The 18,215-nt window shown below is 37.5% G+C and overlaps 1 protein-coding gene across 5 annotated transcripts in view; it reads right to left on the bottom strand.

Moving 5' to 3' along the window:
• Window positions 1-6,332: 6,332 nt before the first annotated feature.
• The window catches only part of NAV3 (neuron navigator 3), an 888,057-nt gene continuing 876,174 nt past the window's right edge, over window positions 6,333-18,215 (bottom strand). For all 5 annotated transcript variants that reach the window (XM_065934132.1, XM_065934129.1, XM_065934130.1 and 2 more), the window contains 2 exons: window positions 14,371-14,574; window positions 6,333-8,974 (listed from right to left, as the gene is read on the bottom strand). In XM_065934132.1, coding sequence (XP_065790204.1) covers window positions 8,855-8,974; window positions 14,371-14,574 — 324 coding nt within the window. In that variant the 3' untranslated portion in view covers window positions 6,333-8,854. The remainder of the gene's footprint in view (window positions 8,975-14,370; window positions 14,575-18,215) is intronic.

The following is an 18,215-nucleotide window of genomic DNA, read 5'->3' as shown; positions in this document are numbered from 1 at the left end:
CAGATAATGGATGTTCAATAGATAAAGCAAACATCTTATCTTTAGGGGCTACAGATGATTTTTAACACCTGTTTAGAAATGCTAAGGCATATGTAAAACATAATTATCACAGTATCACTGTTGTTTCTTTTGGAATTTTCCAATTAGTGTCCCAGACATATTAAATAGGACATCCATTAAATTCTCGCCTTTGAACAATAAGTAGTGTTGATTCAGGTATTCCACTTTTTTTCAGTTCGGGTCCCTTGTTCTACATGAAGAGAAATACAAAGTTACTTAATACATATTTTTGTATACCTTCTAAAAATTGGTTATGGCTACCCCGTAGACAGATCTCTATGATATTGTTAACATAATACGCTAGAAGTTACAAATGTTTGGCCACAAAATCTTTTTTTTTTCTCTTCAAATTAACATGATAACAATTTTAAATTATTTGCAATAAATGGTAATGGTTTAAAATTGTTTACAGTATTTTCCTATGACAAGTTCAAGCTCCTATTCCATTTTTGCCTTAGTAATGTTGAGACTTGATTTGCAACTTGACCTTTCTTTGAAATTAATAGTGACAGAGTAACTGGCTTCTGGCAGTATCAATATTTGCCTGGCTGGTAAAATGTTTTCCTCTGTTTGCACACGATCTACTTTCTAGTTCTCTAGAGGTCCTGGATATTTTCTGCAAATCATTCTGTGGGAAGGAAATTTCCAGAGCATACTGCAAATCCATGGTGTCCCGCAAGGAGTCATGCAGGAATCGCTCTCATGTAGTGAATACGCCAGCTGGCTCACTGGAAAACTTTCCTTTACTTCTGTTTTTTTGCTAATGGCATATAGAAATTTTATTTCCAAGTTTGCAATTTAGATAACATTAGTATCAAGTATAATTTTATTTGATAACCCATTCATTTTACTTAAACCCTAAAGTATGTTTGGGGTATTAATCATTTCCAGTTTCTAGTGTGCCCAATTATAAGACATCCCTTTTTCAAGCTAGCTAATAAAGCTCTTGGTTGGTACTGAAAAAGCAAACAGCTAAAGGGCATACTATTTTTAAAAAAGGCTAATTACTTACTGTGTTATGTTAACAGGGGGATGTCTTACAGTGTGCTCTCTATAGTCAGCCCCGTGGCTTCTGCAGATGAACTAAATTTCTAGTAGCAGATCTTCAGGAAAATGTACAGTCAAGGAAATATGAAGTTTTAGATCTTAGAAGGAAAGAGTCACTGAATTTTAATATATAAGAGAAAGAAGGCAAAAAACATTAGAGAAATACCTTTATAGGTTTGGGGTTTCTGGAAAGGCAGAGAAACAATTAAAAGATTTGGTAAACAGCGAACGTTGGCAAAAACAGTAGGTGGCTAGCCCCCAGGGATATCTTATACAGATCAGGAAATGCACTGCTTTAACCTGTTTCTTATATCTCTTAGTTAATATGATTGTCCATTTTTAGTGTGTTTGTTATTCTATTATCTCATCTTAAAAATATTCTCTTTTTATATTTACATATGCTAATATTATTTTCAGGTTTGAATTGAAGTTCTGATCTTGCTCTGGGAGTCATTTTGTTATTTAAAATGTCTCTACCTGCTAATTCTTCTTTTTAATCTAGAGAAGAGAATTTTTCCCAGTGGAAAAAGAACTTTTGTCTCTCTTTGAGGAGGGGTCCTTTTTTATCCAAGTGTAGGATGAGTAGACAATTTATGTCCTGGGATTTAGAAAACGTATGTGAATATATGGAGAGATATATATGTAAAGATATAAATACATTTAGTTATACACCTGTAATTATTATGTAATTACTATATGTATACACATATGTATGCATGTACACATATACATATATGTACATATGTGTATATGAGATGAGATGTCCAAACAAGAAATGAACACACTGTGATCTGAGAAAGCTGGTTACTGGGTGAGGCTAAGGTTGGGCCGTCTTATTCAGGAGTGGCCACTGTCCACTTGTGTCTACTTGCAGGCCGTATAGTAATTTAGGAACTCATATCTTAACTTTAATGTTAATTGTCTAAAATTTAACTTTAAAATTGGTACTCAGCTCATGTCAACTATGTTTGGGACAGCTTACCTATGTGGGTCTTCTGACCTAAACTTTTGCAGTCTGAGTACAGATGCGGTTCTTCTGGTGAACATTTAGTCTCCAAATTGAGGTGTGTACCAAGGGCACACACATGGTGGGTTTCAGAGACAGTAGAGAAAAAAGAAAATGCAAGATGTTAAAAACTGTATTAAGACATATTTTAGCTTCTTTTATGTTGAAACAATATTTTGGTATGTTGAGATAAGAAAGCATGTATGTTATTATAATTAATTTCACCTGTTTCTTTTTACTTTTAGTAATAATGCTGCTACTGGACAATTTAAAATGGTATGTGAGGCTCCTGTTATATTTCTAGTCGAAGGGCTGTAATTGTCTAAAGAGCATGAAGTCTCATGAGTGAGCAGAGTTCAGGTGAATTTCCTTCCCCTGATAAACTGCTGCTATTGGCAAAGACTCTCCTCTAGCTTCTCTGATAGATACACATTACTTGTATCACAAATGATGTACAGAGTGGCTCCATTCACTTTGGCTGCATTTCATTATTCGATGCCATCTGTAGGGTATAAAATCTAGATTAACACTGACCATACAGTAGTTAATTTTTTCCTAGAAAAGAAGTCACAAAATGCGATTAGGATTAGGATATAGATTTTTCTGATTTGGACTTCAATGGTTTTACATTGTACTCCTCCTTTATAAGTGTCCCATTAAACAGGCTTAAATATGTTAGTTAAAAACTAAAGCCAATGAACTATAAAGATGTTCACTACAGCGCTTACTCTCTCTTCTGTTTTCTATTTGGTCAAAGTCTTTCTTGTGGGAGAAATATCCCAAGGTGAAATTCACATCGCTTCTCATTTCTATGCTCAGGATTCTTGTTTTGATCTTTCCAGCCTCCACCTGTCTTCGAGGCTCTAGCATTAGATTTCCAACTGCTTGGTATATTTTATCTCTTCCTCTAAAAAAGTCCATATATTTAAATTGCACTATATAACTAGACCATCTTCAAAGGACTTGAAAAGCAGAAAGAAAATGAAAACTTGGTTGCAAGTATGTAGTACATTACATCTAAAGGAGGAAAAATATTCCAAGCATGAGGCAGAACTTTGTACCAGAGGACACAAACCCACAGGTGATCTGTCCTCCTCCTGTGATCACTAAGCGGCACGGTCATTATTCATCTGTCTTCTCGGGGAGCTCCACCTGCGAAAGTGGCTCTCCTCAAATAAAATATTTTTATTTAACACAAGCTCACGTTCAGCTGCTGTCTCCATGTTCAGAAATATTTTTATTTAGTAAATATTTATTGAGAGCGCACTATATTCTAGGCCTTAAAATTGAACATAAGTGGGATCACAGTGTATATATATATATATGATACATGTGCTCAGTCATGTCTGACTCTTTGCAAGCCCATGGACTATAGCCTGCCAGGCTCCTCTGTCCATGGAATTTAACTTTCCAGGCAAGAATGCTGGAGTGGGTTGCCATTTCCTCCTCCAGAGGCGTATATATATATATATATATATATATGTGTGTGTGTGTGTGTGTGTGTGTGTGTGTGTGTAATTTGATTTTATATATAAAAGCAAATAATTCAGAGTCTTATCTGACCTTATCTGAAGGATCAGAAATGCTTGTCTAAGGCATTTGAGAATATTTAAGGCCCTTGGGGTAAGAGGACCCACTCCAGTATTCTTGCCTGGAGAATCCCATGGACAGGAAAGCCTGGTGGACTATGGTCCGTGGGATCACAAAGAGTCTTGACACGACTGAGCACATAACACCGGGGTAAGAGGAAGTAGATCACAGTAAAAAAAAATGCTGTTCTAAACCTGGTCTCGGACGAAATATTATTGCTTGAACTCTGTAATCGTCTCTGAATAAATTAGAATGCTGATAAATGTTTAGTAGTGTTCAGTATTTGCTTAATTGGTTATGGGGTTAATATTTGATTTGGGAAACCCTCCACTTACCCATCCATCTGACAGTTAAGAAGCTGGAAATCTTTAAGTATTTTGTAATCTAACCTACATTTTTAATAAATGTCTCTCTACTAGGAGAGCAACCTTTAAATTGGCCTACCAGAGGGTTTTTTTTTTTTTCAAGATGATACTAAAATGTTGACACATGCTCATGGCTAAATTGTTTGGAAAGTTGTTGTTAATGTTTCAGCAATTACTTCTTGGTTCTACAACTAGGGTAATGTAGAGAATAGAATCAAAATGGGGGCAGTGAACAGAGTAAAAAAGGAAATCAAGAGATAAGCGAAATCCAGATTGAGCAAAGAATTGTCATTTGATATTTGAACCTTATTCCTAAAAACAAAATGCAGAAGAGATGAGGGAGCTGGGTGATCAAATTTTATAAAGATCAATCTTTCCATAGTAGTGTTGGCCAATGGGAATAGAAATATCAAGTGAGTCACAAATATGAGCAATGTATTTAATTGTAAAATTTGTAGTATCCACATTAAAAAAAAAGAAAAATGATGAGGTGAATTTTAATACTACAGTTAATATAATCCAATATACTGAAAATATTTTCATCTCAACATGTAATCACTACAAAAATTACTCAGTTGTACACCAACTTCAACTCTATCATACTATTATAGAACACTGGCAAACTTTAAAAATTCCAGTGATAAATAAAAGGTTTATGAATGTCTTTACAATTTTATGGAAAGGAACTTGAGAAGTTTTTATTTTTCTTTAATGAGATTCTACTTCAGAGTGTGCTATGTTTAATTTCTATAAATATGTTTTCTAGTAGAAGAACTCCTGGGTAACTAACAGATAATATATACTCGATGTGGAGAAGAGAGACTCCAATGATTACGTATCCAGATCATCTCCTCTGAACTAAAAAGTAATATTAATTCAGTAATGTTGAGTGGACATGAGTTTGAACAAGGTCTGGGAGTTGGTGATGGACAGGGAGGCCTGGCGTGCTGCAGTTCATGGGGTCGCAAAGAGTTGGACACAACTGAGTGACTGAACTGAAACTGAAAATAAATAAATAAAATATTTCATCTTCAAAGCAATCGTATGAGTAGAAACTAAAACTATCCCATTTTACAGATTGACAAACTGGATAAAAGCATACTTTTCATAAGACTTTAATATTACCATGAATGCATTTACAAATTCAGTAATGAGAGTATTTGTTACACTACTGATGTTATTAATGTATTATAATGGCTGTGCTAATATAGTAGCTGGCATTTATTCAGGTTCCTGAGTTCCAGGCATTGTTTGAAGTGCTTTACAGATCTAAACTCAATACTCCCAACAGCCCTATGAGATAGGTACTATTACCCCATGTTATAAATGAGGGCACTGAGTTTTAGAAGATGCATTTTTGAAAAAAAAAAAAAAATACTGCTGACCTTTGAAAACACAGTAATCTGTAGGAGGCGGATATTATTCTAGTCATCCACTTGATAGGTGAGGAAACTAGGCATAAAGAGTGTGAGTAACTGGCCAAGGCTACACAGACCATGATAGTGTTGGGGCCCACACTTACACAGTCTGATGCCCAATGTGTCAGAATAATGTTCAAGTTTTATATCAGCTCAGTGTTTACCTGGATAAGACGGATTGTGGAGATTTCCCAATCTCCGAAACTGTGAAAAAGGAAACACTTATCAATTTTAATCTATTACTGTTGTTCGGCTCGTTTTAACTAATAGCTCTTTTTTTCCCTCAACAACTGTTCTAATTTTCCTGCTTTTAGAATTAAAACCCTACTCAGAGTACCCAAATAAGCATTCCAATGACTGGTATGAAAGACCAGGGTGCTTTGAAAAAAATTTCTCATTTTAAAGAGGGTTCCTTTTCTTTTTATAATCTCTATTAAAAATAAACCACCACCAGAAGAATTCTTCGATGTTAAAAGCATCTTTAGAGCTAAAAGGTCAAAAAAAAGTTAATGGAATAAAAACAAAGAAACATTTAATAAGTTGATAAAATTAAGTGAATATTAACATTTTATTTTATATTAATGCTTATTTTATAATCATTTAGGTAGACTAATAATGAGTTTTCTAAAAATATTCACTGAATAAATAACTTTCATTTAAAAAGATATACCTAGTACCTTCAATATATTTACTCATTTAAAAGCTATGAGGTCCTTTCTATGAAGAATATAAAATAAAAATCACACACATCCTACTCATGGCTTATTAATAGTGCAAGCAACATTTTAAAGTTTGATACTTTTGGTGCATAATTATTCAATTCTCTCCACATATAGACACCACACCTTGTTGTCAATAAATAATTCCACTTTAATGGCAAAGTAATAATTTAGACAGATACAGGGTGCACATTTGCAAAAAAATATATGCAAGCTGGTTTACAAGCTAGAGGAACAATCAACCAATAGAAAATACATCACCCAGTTAAGTCCACGGAGAAGTAGTTGCTGCCGGGGCTTTACAAAGACTACAAAACTTTTCAGATGATTTATTTCACTGTTTCTATTTACATGGTATGTTACATCAAAAATGTACAAAATATAAAATGTATACAGACAAATGTTTCACAAACTAGTTTAAGTTGTAAACTAGGCGGACCTACTGGGATGTATTGCAGGAATTTCTGTTTAATGATCATGTTTGAACTGTGGTTCTCAAAATGGCAGGGAAAGATTAGCGATTTTCTTAGATCACATATTGTACAAGGGCCACTAGTCACGCATCCAGCTACGCATATCGACGTTTCACCACAGACGCGATCCACGTTTGAGGCTTCGAAGTCAGGGTGCCCTTTCTACGCGCACAAATCAGTTCCGACTTCCCTTGGGGCAGTAGCACCGTGGAGGACCCATAGACGAGCGGCACTCTGACGACTGCGGCGACGTCTCGTGCTGTTATTGTTCTACAGCAACTGACCCGTGGGTGGTCACAGAGAGTAGCACCAATTGAACGTCCTGAAGTAGCACATTTTCACACGCATGGAACAAGTCTACACCGTGGCCTAGCCCTTGGGGTGATACGTTTCAAACCTGTCCTCTCTGCGTGGTGGGAACTTCTCCAGTCACTCCCGTCAGCTCTCATGTACTCTCTTGAAAGCCCGCCATGACAGATGCACTTTCAGACATTTTTACTTTTCCAAACATGTATTGGCTTCATGGACAGTTTTGAAGCATGCTCACTCTAGCACTGATAGCTCCTGCATGGTCATCACAACTGTAAATACAGGACAAACACACCAGGTAACAACAGCATTGAGGGTCTGCATTCTGTATTTGTTTGCAACGGACAGGAAATCTCAGCAAGTGAAACATCTCTTAACACCCACAGGATAAAATACAATTTGTGTGTGTGTTTGTTTGTTTTGACTTGTGCAAGTTTTTTAAGTGATTATTTACAATACCTACCCAGTAGACTGTGCAAATCTAACCTTCTTTTACAGTATAAATGCTTTCTCATCCACAGTGACTTCACTGCTTCAGTGTTCTCGAATGCTGAATTTCTCATGTACAATAACACCCATCAAAACAACATGCTCAAAACTCATAATAATTAAAAAAAAAAAAAAAAAGAATAGGAGAGAAAAGCCGAATAGTTGTGCTCATGCTGCATCTAGTGCTTCCAGCTCTGCTGGATAAGAATTCACCATCTCCCGCCTTCTGAAACTCTTTCCCCTAGAACTGGATGGAAGATAGCCACATGGCTTAGCTTGTAAATGACAGTCAAAGAGGGTTTCTGGGTTACTTGAGTCTTTTGGAGGATAGGCAAAGCAATCTATTCACAAGGTAAAAATACTGATCTTTCTCCTATCCATTTCTTCAAAAACAAACACAAAAATAGAGATGAGGCTACTGTGTTAACTGGTGTTGTAAGTGAAGACAGTGGAAACGACCAGTGGTTCAGGATTTAAACCAACGGTTAAACTGTTGTAGAAATCGGCTTAAGGCAGTGGGACAGCACCATAGGAAATGTTCCTTCTTTTCACCGACGAGGCTCAAACAAACAAAGCCCTAAAAAGCCTGTTGTCAGTGTGGACTAATAATTGGTATAAAACTTATTTTCTTTTTTTTAAGGGAATGGGCAGGTGGTTTCAAAAGACCACAGTGGGAGAAACAACCTTATGAGACCTGTGACTCAGACACTGCAGCGTGGGTGAAGCACAGCTGTGATCACGGCAGCTGAGAGTGATGCTGGCCCTTCTCCAGCTGGCCACAGCAGTGTTTCCCTGGGGGGTCGCACAGTCCCTCTTGTGCTTGGAGAGGCCTGGCCTCTTCATTTTGGAAGGGGGTGAGCACACAACACAAACGCTACCGGGGCTCCTCAACCAGCACCTTGTGCCACAAAAGAGGTTGGACGGATCAGAAGAGTGGATCCTGCGTGGGGGGAACAGCCCCTCAGAGGAGACCAGAGAAGGAACTACAAAAAAAAGGAAAAAGGAAAAGAAGGTCTGCATTGTAAACTTTTAAAGAGAAAAAACAGAAAGTCCAGTTTGGCTAACCCATGTGCAATCTTCAGTGGCCCTATCACTAGGGTCCTTTCCAGTTGAGTATTGGAGCCTTACATCACTCCACAGAGATTAAAAAAAAAAAAAAAATGCCTAGAAAGAAAAGCAAGTTACGCTTCCGTGTCAACTGAGCATCTTGGTGCTTCAGACTTAAGTTTTGCTGCCTCCTTAGAGACCACAACTCTGGGTCAGGGCCCTGACAGGATGCTTTCATACTGGCAGTGGTTTCATGAAAATACCTTACTTTTCAAACATTTTTTTTTTTTTTTAAAGCATAGTCTTTTCCCCTAACTTTTTTTTTCACCCTCTAGAGGGTAGATTCAAGAGACGAATCCAGAATGTCTTCATGATGGCTGGTGCTATCGCTGTCGCAGCTTTGCGTGCCCGGGTAATTGGCTGCTTCTTGGAGTTTCATCAGCATATTCATCTGAAGAAAGAAAAAGAGACATCGATGGAGGCGATGATGCATGGAGAAAGCCAGGCCCAGAAAACACACGGCCCTGAGCCACACGGAGGACCCATCTCATCCTCTCCAAGGGAAATGGAAAACAATTTTAGACTTTGGCTGGCTGCCCCGGCTCCTAGACTGTTGCTCCCACACATGACTACAATGGCAAACCATAAGGAGAAAATAGAGCCTCTGGATACGTCTTTTATTTGCGATTGTAAATGAATACAGCTCCAACAGGGAGAGTGGGAAGGAAACTGTATCGCAGCCGGACATCTGGGCTCGTGGCTGCAGAGGACGCCAAGCTGCCCAGCTTTTTGGCTGCGAGGAGCAGAAAGCACTGAATGGAACTGAAAGTCCTGAACGTTCCTCCACACCGACGGGCACACGGGCGTCCGCTCAGGGCCCCGGAGAGGAGGCGGGGCTGCAGGAGAATGGACCAGCTGCTTCGTACAAGCCCCCCATCTGCTGCTTAAGCGTGGACCTCGAGGGGAGGCGACCGAATGAAGCCGACCATGAGCATTTGAAGAGGCCAAAGGGAAGAATCACCGTCAAGCTTCTGCGGCTATTGAGCGCCTGGCTAAAATATGATGGGTATCTCACACACACACACACACAAAAACCACCTTCTGGAACAAGAGCAGCTGTCTCACTTTCCCCAGCCTGCTAGGACAACGGCAACATTTGTTCTCATAAAAGGGACATGGGCAGGAAAGCAGCTGGGGAGAAAGGCAGCTAGTGTTTCCGGGTATTAGAAAATAAAAGGCAGCCACTTTGCTTGGATTCTGAGAGATCTGCAGATTCACTGGTAGAGATGCATAAAGAAATAGTGTTCAAAAGCAAACTGTGAATAAATGATTTGACAGTTTTAGAAAGCACAGAAAAACTGGTACATATTCGAGAGGGTATGGACTTGTTTTCTTATCAAGAGTTTCTGTAAATGGTAATAATCTTTATATTGTTTAATGCATGCTAACTTTTACTATTTATTATGTAATCAAAGATGTTCTTTTTTCCCCCCAACTTAAAATTTAGGGAAACTGATCCAATAGAAAGGATTGATCCAAAAGGATTCCTTAGTCATATGTTAAGCTCTGTTTGCCGATATAGTCAGTGTTAAATATGTGTTTAATTAAAAAAAAAAAGTTTGTGAAATAAAATGACACACTGCTGCTGCTGCTGCTGCTAAGTCGCTTCAGTTGTGTCCGACCGTGTGCGACCCCACAGACGGCAGCCCACCAGGCTCCCCCGTCCCTGGGATTCTCCAGGCAAGAACACTGGAGTGGGCTGCCATTTCCTTCTCCAAAATCACACACTGGTAATTACCAATTCCAGCAAGAATGCCTTTCTGACAAAGAAGCTATAGGTAGAGCATATTTTAAAGTCATTTTAACATTTTTAGGACAATATTTTTCAACATGATTTTCCAATTCCCTGAATTTATTAACTAGCTACATAAACATATGAAAGTAGTTGGTGATAACCTCTTAAACCCAGAGAGTCAAAAAGCTAAATATCTCCATCAACGTAGTGTTTCTCTCTCCCCCTCTCCTTCTCTGTCTCTCTTGAACACATACACACACTCCTACCTTCATGCACATTCACATTCCCTTTTTCCTTTCTTTTGTTAGTCCCTGCCTTATAAGTAGCTGGCTGTATGTTCAAGCATCTGGGTGAAGATAATTTGTTAAAAAAAAATTTTTTTGTTTTGAGCACCTTTCAAGAATAGAAATGCTTTCAAGTTTATGCTTCGATCTCAGTTTAGTTACAAATATTTGAAATCACTTGAAAGCTGACTGTTATAAAGTTTTACGGTATAATAATAGTATCATTAAAGTCTTAGGTTTTGAAAATGGTGCCATATAGTAAATATGTTCCATTAAAATAAGTTCAAAGTCTCAGATTCATGGTAAATGCATACAAAGGATTTACCATGCCTTCTCAGAGAGTTGCTTTGTACATTCGAGTCAAAGGAGGTAGGTAAGGTTCACATCAGTCAGTAGTCTGACTGGGTATAATCAGGGTGGATCATTATTCTCTACACAAGTATTTCCTCATGCTCTTTTCCCCTGCTTCTTTCCCAGACCCATCGTCATAAACACAGTGCCTATCACTTGCAACACCCAGGTCAGGTCCTTATCGTCCCTGGTATTTACACTTAGGCCCGTCTTCCAGCCTCTATCCTCTTTCCCTTAACCTGCCCTCTATTCTATTACCAAGGTGATCTGAAAATCTAATAAGTCCTTTGCCCAAAAATCTTTGGCGGCTCCCCATTTTCTGTGTGGTAAAAATTTAACTTCCTACAAGATAAACAAGGCTTCACATGACATATCAATTGTAGACTTCTGTAGCTTTAATTCTTTCTGTCCCTTCTATTCTAATTCCACAAATTTATATACAGCTCTCTAAACTCATTATTTTTATTGTACTGTTTCATCATGTTTCACTTGCTGTTTTTTTAGATTTTGCGTCGTCTCTAGCCAACCTCATTATTCATTCATGAACTTTTATTCATCCTTCCAGACCTACCTCAAGCCTCTCTTCCTCTGAGGAGCTTTATCCTAACCACTTCCTCAATAGACTTACACCTTTACCTAGAATATACTTCTACCATTATTGCACTGTAATTTACATTTGTAGCTATCTTTCTCCATGGCTGGACTATGAGCTTCTTAATGTCAGAAATGATATTGATTTTATGATCACCAGGATTTAGCCCTGAGTACATACTTATTTACTAATATTTATTGAATGAATGAGTCTGTTGATGATGAATACACATTATATTTTTAAATACTGTGAGATGTGCCAAAAACTTACATCCTTGTTCAAAGTCAAAAATATATTACTGACAATGAGGTTTTCTCTGAGTACTTCTGATTTAGATTGGACTGCAAATATGTTTTTAACTTATGTCAGTCATTATAAAAATATTGAGCAATAAACACAGAGAGATACTTCCCAATCAGAATGTGCCTGATTCACAGATATTTAGGTGAGAAGGTTTTGTTATTTAATATGTCAAATGTCACAACCCCTTGTTCTTTAAAATTTGAGTGAAGCAGAAGGTTAGGAACTGGAGATTTTTTTTAAACCAAATTCTCATTCAGAATGTAGACATTCTGATCCCTTTTCTAAAGCAGAAGATAAGACATCTGGAGTCAGGGAAAAGAATGATTAATGGGTTTAGCTCACCAGGACTGTGTGAACTGGGAAAATTTGGGACATCTCCTAAACATCCCATACTCTATAGAATAACCCTGAAAACAAACCTTGTAAACACCTTACCTTTATCAGGAACTGTATGATAAACTGCAAAGAGAGAACTGGAAATTATAAAAAATTCAGAAGAAATAAACCATATTTGTACTGTAAGGCTTATTTTTTCTCTATTACATATGCATGTGAGAGTTGGACTACAAAGAAAGCTGAGAGCCAAAGAATTGATGCTTTTGAACTGTGCTGTTGGAGAAGACTCTTGAGAGTCCCTTGGACAGCAAGGAGATCCAACCAGTCCATCCTAACGGAAATCAGTCCTGAATATTCATTGGAAGGACTGATGCTGAAGCTGAAACTCCAATACTTTAGCCACCTGATACGAAGAACTGACTCATTTGAAAAGACCCTGATGCTAGGAAAGACTGTAGGTGGGAGGAAAAGGGGACAACAGAGGATGAGATGGTTGGATGACATCACCAACTCGATGGACATGAGTTTGAGTAAACTCAGAGTTGGTGATGGACAGGGAGGCCTGGCGTGCTGCAGTCCACAGGGTCACAAAGAGTCGGACACGACTGAGCGACTGAACTGAACTGATCAGGAATTACTTAGTGTACAGTCACAGTTTTGTGGAGTTCAAACCAATTTCACCACCACTGTTGTTTAGTTATTTAGCTATGTATGAGCTAAAGGGCCAGACACTTGTTATAAAAATGTGAGTTCAGGTCCTCAAGAAGTTTATGAAAGTGAAAGCTGCTTAGTCATGTCCAACTCTTTGGAAGGCCATGGAATTCTCCAGGCCAGAATACTGGAGTGGGTAGCCTTTCCCTTCTCCAAGGGATCTTCCCAACCCAGGGATAGAACCCAGGTCTCCCACATTGCAGGTGGATTCTTTACCAGCTGAACCACCAGGGAAGCCAAGAATACTGGAGTGGGTAGACTATCCGTTCTTGAGTGGTTTTTCCTGACCCAGAAATTGAAGTGGGGTTTCCTGCATTGCAAGGGGATTCTTTACGAGCTGAACTACAAGGGAAGCCTCAAGAAATTTATAGTTTAGATCAAATGTCCTAAATAAGAGATTCCTGGGCTCTAAGTAGGTCAACGTATATTTCCTGTGACTTTATGGAACTTTTTGAAATAGTATGGAAAATCTTCTGTGTGCATGCATTTTATCAGGAAAAAAAATCATGAAACTTTATCAGATGGTTCACATGTAAATTCCAAGATGTTCAAAATGGTCAACTGAAATGACAATGATGTATATGTGTTGTGGTTATTAGTGTAAGGATATTCCACAAAGTATCAAGTCATAATGTTATGTCTTTAGGCATGGTTACAGACTATGATTTAATCATTTCCTTTTCTGTTTAAGTAACATAAGGACCTTTATCTCAGAATGTCTTCTTACTGTATTGGTTATTCAGTGATTTCTTTAGCCAGAATAGTAAGCTAACAAACACATTACATTTGAGACAGATTTATGGAAAGTCATCTCTAAAATTAAAAAGTACATATGAAAATAAAGTTATTTTATAAGAACAGCATGTACTTAGTATTTCCAGAGTATTCATGCTTCGGGGTTTTATTGACTTATAGTATGACTTCCAAGAATGCAATCTGAGTAAGGCAGGGAATAATGACCCTCTGATTCCCAAGTCAGTTCATTCTCCTCTACTGTTGGCAATGGAGTTCTAATCCTAAATTTAGTTAGACTAAATTTTATATGTAAAATGTAAAATTGATATATGTCAAATATTCTTTAGTTCTTCAAGTATAGATTATATTCTTTTTCTGTAAGTTTAGAACAAAATTCAGCTTTTTCTTAGATACCTAATGAATTGAGTCCTGCAATGTTTGAAGTTTATTTATTTATATAATCTTCTGCTTAGTAAAAGAAAAATTATGGCCTCAGAGTTCAGCCTGGTTTAAATGTTTTTGATTATTTTTAAGTATACAAGTTTGGTCTTTTGTTTTAAGAGTTTCACCCAATGAAAGTAGGCCAAAGGTAAAAATCTGAAAACTTAGTACCAACATCAGGACAATCTCAAATATTGCCCAGGAAAACGAATTAATGTCTCTGATGCAAATGACTACATACTAGTGACTGCACACTGTGGTCAAGATCAGACAGGAAGAATCAAACATCAGCTTCTCACCAGGGGGTCCCCCTCTGTGTCAGTCTGTGGAATGTGCTTTGAGGTTGTAGCTTCCTTCGTGGATACACAGCCCTCATACCCAACGTCTTCTGGTCGCAACTGAAGTAATGCTGGGCCTTCCTGAGGCAGAGAAGCTGAGCTCCATGGGTATGTATCAAGCACCCACTTGGAGGGATCTTCCCAAGGTGCTCGTTTCCCATACATCTAAAAAGTGATCACATATTTAGCACATATAAAATGAATTTCTTGTTGTTTTTTTTTCTGCCATGCAACTTGCAGAATCTTAGTTCCCAGAACAGGGATTGAACCCAGGCCCTCAGCAGTGAAAGCCTGGAGTCCTAACCACTGGACCATCAGGGAATTCCCTGCATCTCTGTTCAGTATGGAGGTGACTTACTAACGGCACACTGAGTCCCTATGGGACTTTCAGGGGAATGAAGTGTGCGTATGCTATTTTCCAGATTTTAAACTATCTGTCTGTAGAGTTCACTTTAAACTTGGAAGGCTAGACAAAATAAATCTGAACATCTAGAATAGATGGTCAGCATTTGAGGGAGAGCATGAGGGAGGTTTATTTTAAATACATGAAGAATGACTACCCACATCTATCTGTTAGCAATTTTACAAAATAAATGAAAGCTCAACATTGAGAAAGGAAAGTTCCAGTAATAGAGAAATAAAAAGATTCATGCTAGACACTAAATACCTTTATTTACTAAAGTATACTTTGGAAAGACGATGAATAAAAGAGATTTCTTTTCTGTACTTCATTCTACTCAGATTTTCCTTGAAAATAACCATCCTTCCCCTGACAACCATTTCTGTCAGATTAATTTCCTCTATAATCTCATTGCTTCCTATTAAAGCTTCTTTGAGATATTTGTTTGTAAGACCACTAGTACAGGGGAAAATTATGGGAAATGAAAACTTTGTCAGAACTCCTCTGGAAGAATAAAGTTGATAAGAAAGAGATTATAAAGCCCGGTTAAAATATGGGTAGTGGAGTAGAGGGCAGGTGAACACAAGCGATGTTAAAAAAAATTTTAAACTGGAAGCAAAGCCAAAACCAAACTAGAAACAGCACACTGAGGGGACAGCGGTTGGTGGGCTTGGGGGGAAAAAAAAAGTACAAACCACAGAGGCACAGAAGGAAAGGTTAAAATTAAGAGTAGAGGGCAGTAACAAAGCTATACTAGTTCTTTGATGGACTCTCCTACTCTACTGAGGGCGATCCTAGTTACTAGGTGTATCTTCCGTCCCAGACGGCACCGAATACCAGCGTGAAGCCTTTCATCTAATTTGCTGTGCTTCCGTGAGACAAAAACAAAATGGCGGATATGGAGGCCATGAAAGGCCCACAGTCTGCTTGGAACTGTCTTTTGCGTTTCTCTTGGGGAAGTTGCCTGGGGTTGTGGCAGGCTTGCCTTAAGGGAAAAAAGTTCAGGTCTTGATATCTGTACATCTAGGGGATAACAGTAGGGGTAGTAATCAGCTTTTTTTTTTAAATAGTTCTATTATTTTGGAGTAGAAATTGTCTCTCAGTTAAAAATCTACATAGATTGCTATACAACTTGCTACACAACTTAAGTTAATTGAGGGAAAGTATATAAATCTTGGGACGGAAACATTGCAAAAAGAATATGAAAGTCTAGCAGAATCAATTGATGATGTACAGAGTCATCATGGACAGCAAAATTGGGGGTGACCAATAAAAAGGTAAATAGGCACAATTCTGTATTTCAGAGTAAAGTAGATGTTATAGAAAAAGAAATGAAAGAAGAGACATTTAAATATTCAGAAGGAAATGATCTGATTGCTGACATTTCAAGAAAGAATCATCAGAGTAAAAATCAGAATCCAGTGCATCACAGTGTTTTTTTGAACTAGAACATCTGGCAAAGAGTATTTGCCATACGGTTCCCCAACAAAGCATCAGCCTTCATTTGAAGAGAAAGTATTCTATTCCTCTCAACTCAGATTTTCATCTTTGCAACCATGCTTTATTTTTCCACCTTTTGTTCCAGTTCATAGTTCTCTGTTGCTAGTAGATACAAGAAAATGGTCCATGACATATGTGATTTCTCTTTGTTCCTCCAGAAGTCATATATGGACCATTCCAAGAACATCATCTGCCAACAGTCTTGCAGTCCAGCATATCCTTCAGTAGTGATGATAACTCTATACTCACCAAAGGGTTTTCCTTTTTTTCTCAAAGTGCTGTATCTGCCTCCTGCCACCTCTGTTCCCCCCAAGCCTCAGCTACTCCCTATGTTGTGATTGATCCAACTTTCACTTTAACCTACTAACAAACATCCAGAACCACAGCAGAAAACTTGAGATATTTTTATTCCTCCTCAAAAAAAAACTTTTTTGGAGTATCTCTCAGCTTGGGGAACTGGTATTATCTCAGTGATTATGACTTATTTAAAGGGAACTTTTATAGAATGGTAATTCTCAGGATGGTGCTTTATAAATAATGATTTGAACATTAAAAATGCTACATACTTATAAAAAATGAGATTTAAGGATTTTTAGCTACTACTGTTTTTGAGTTTTTAAAACCCTTCTAATTCTTTCAATATATTAGCAAGTGAATACAAAATAAGGAAAATTTAATATATAAAGATTTGGAAAGTAGTTTACTAATGCTGAAATAGTATCTAGAGGAACACATAATTAATTTAAATATTAATTTAAAAATCATGACCTCATGGATATTTTAAATAAATTTTCATACAAATATACGATGCTTTTGGAACAAATAATTGAAACCAAGAGACCCAACTCACTTCTGAGATAGCATAATAGTTTTAGAGGAATCTTGACATGTGCTATGTTATACTTGGAAATAAAAACTTTTGGCACAGTCTTTAACTTTGTTGGAGACATTTTCTCAGGCTGGTTTGGCTCATACCATTAAAAATATGAAACTGAGTTATTTAAATCTGAGGTAGAACCAGTCGATAGCATTCCCTAGGATCATTACCTCTGTACATTCAGAACATCCTCATAATATTCATCACGTTCACCATCCTGTTAGTTCTAAATCACTGCCATGCCCTTCTACAAGGTGAGGAAAGCATAAGGAAGTGAAAGGAAGTGAAATGAAGGAAAATAGACAACCAATTTTTTTAGACAGTGATATAAAGACTTAACACAGAACTGCAGATGACAAAATGTGAAAAACATGAAGTATATCTTAATTCTAGCAGCACTTGTGATAACCAGAAATAGAGATGCCTAAAACTGAGAAATAGAGAAAAGCAAAAACTGCCTAAACCTTGGCTGAGTTATTGTAAAGATGACTGGATTTTTCTGCCACAAGTTTGGTGATTATACAACACGCATCTTAAAAAAATTCACGCAGGATAAGGAAAAAAATCAAGACTTACGGAAAAGGGATGATATATTTTGTTGAAAAAGGGTTTTCTTATTAGTGACACATTTTGATTTCTTAGTTAAGAGTAAATAGAAGGGGTGGTTGCAGGGCCTTGTGATGTAAGGTAGAGGGGGGAGGAGCGGAGATGCTGCTAAACCAACCTGTCACAGTTTTTAAAAATCAAATGCCTTAGATTTAGAGCACTTTTAAAAACAGAAAGGGATTTTGCAAGGGATGTTAAAGGGCTTCAAACAATGAAACACTGTTTGAGAAAGCAGAGAATCTATTAATATAAGCACAAACTACTTGCTACAGATTACATAAGAGGAGAATAAATGGGGAATTTCCTAGAGATCCAGTGCTTCCACTGCAGGCAGAATGGGTTTCATCCCTAGTCAGGAAAGGTCTTGCATGCTGTGTGGCATAATTAAAAAAAAAAAAAAAAAAAAAAAAAGGAAGAAGAGAA

This window comes from Muntiacus reevesi, chromosome 4 (assembly GCF_963930625.1).
Source record: "Muntiacus reevesi chromosome 4, mMunRee1.1, whole genome shotgun sequence".
In the NCBI taxonomy this organism is placed as follows: domain Eukaryota; kingdom Metazoa; phylum Chordata; class Mammalia; order Artiodactyla; family Cervidae; genus Muntiacus; species Muntiacus reevesi.
This window is presented reverse-complemented; position numbering and strand designations above follow the sequence as displayed.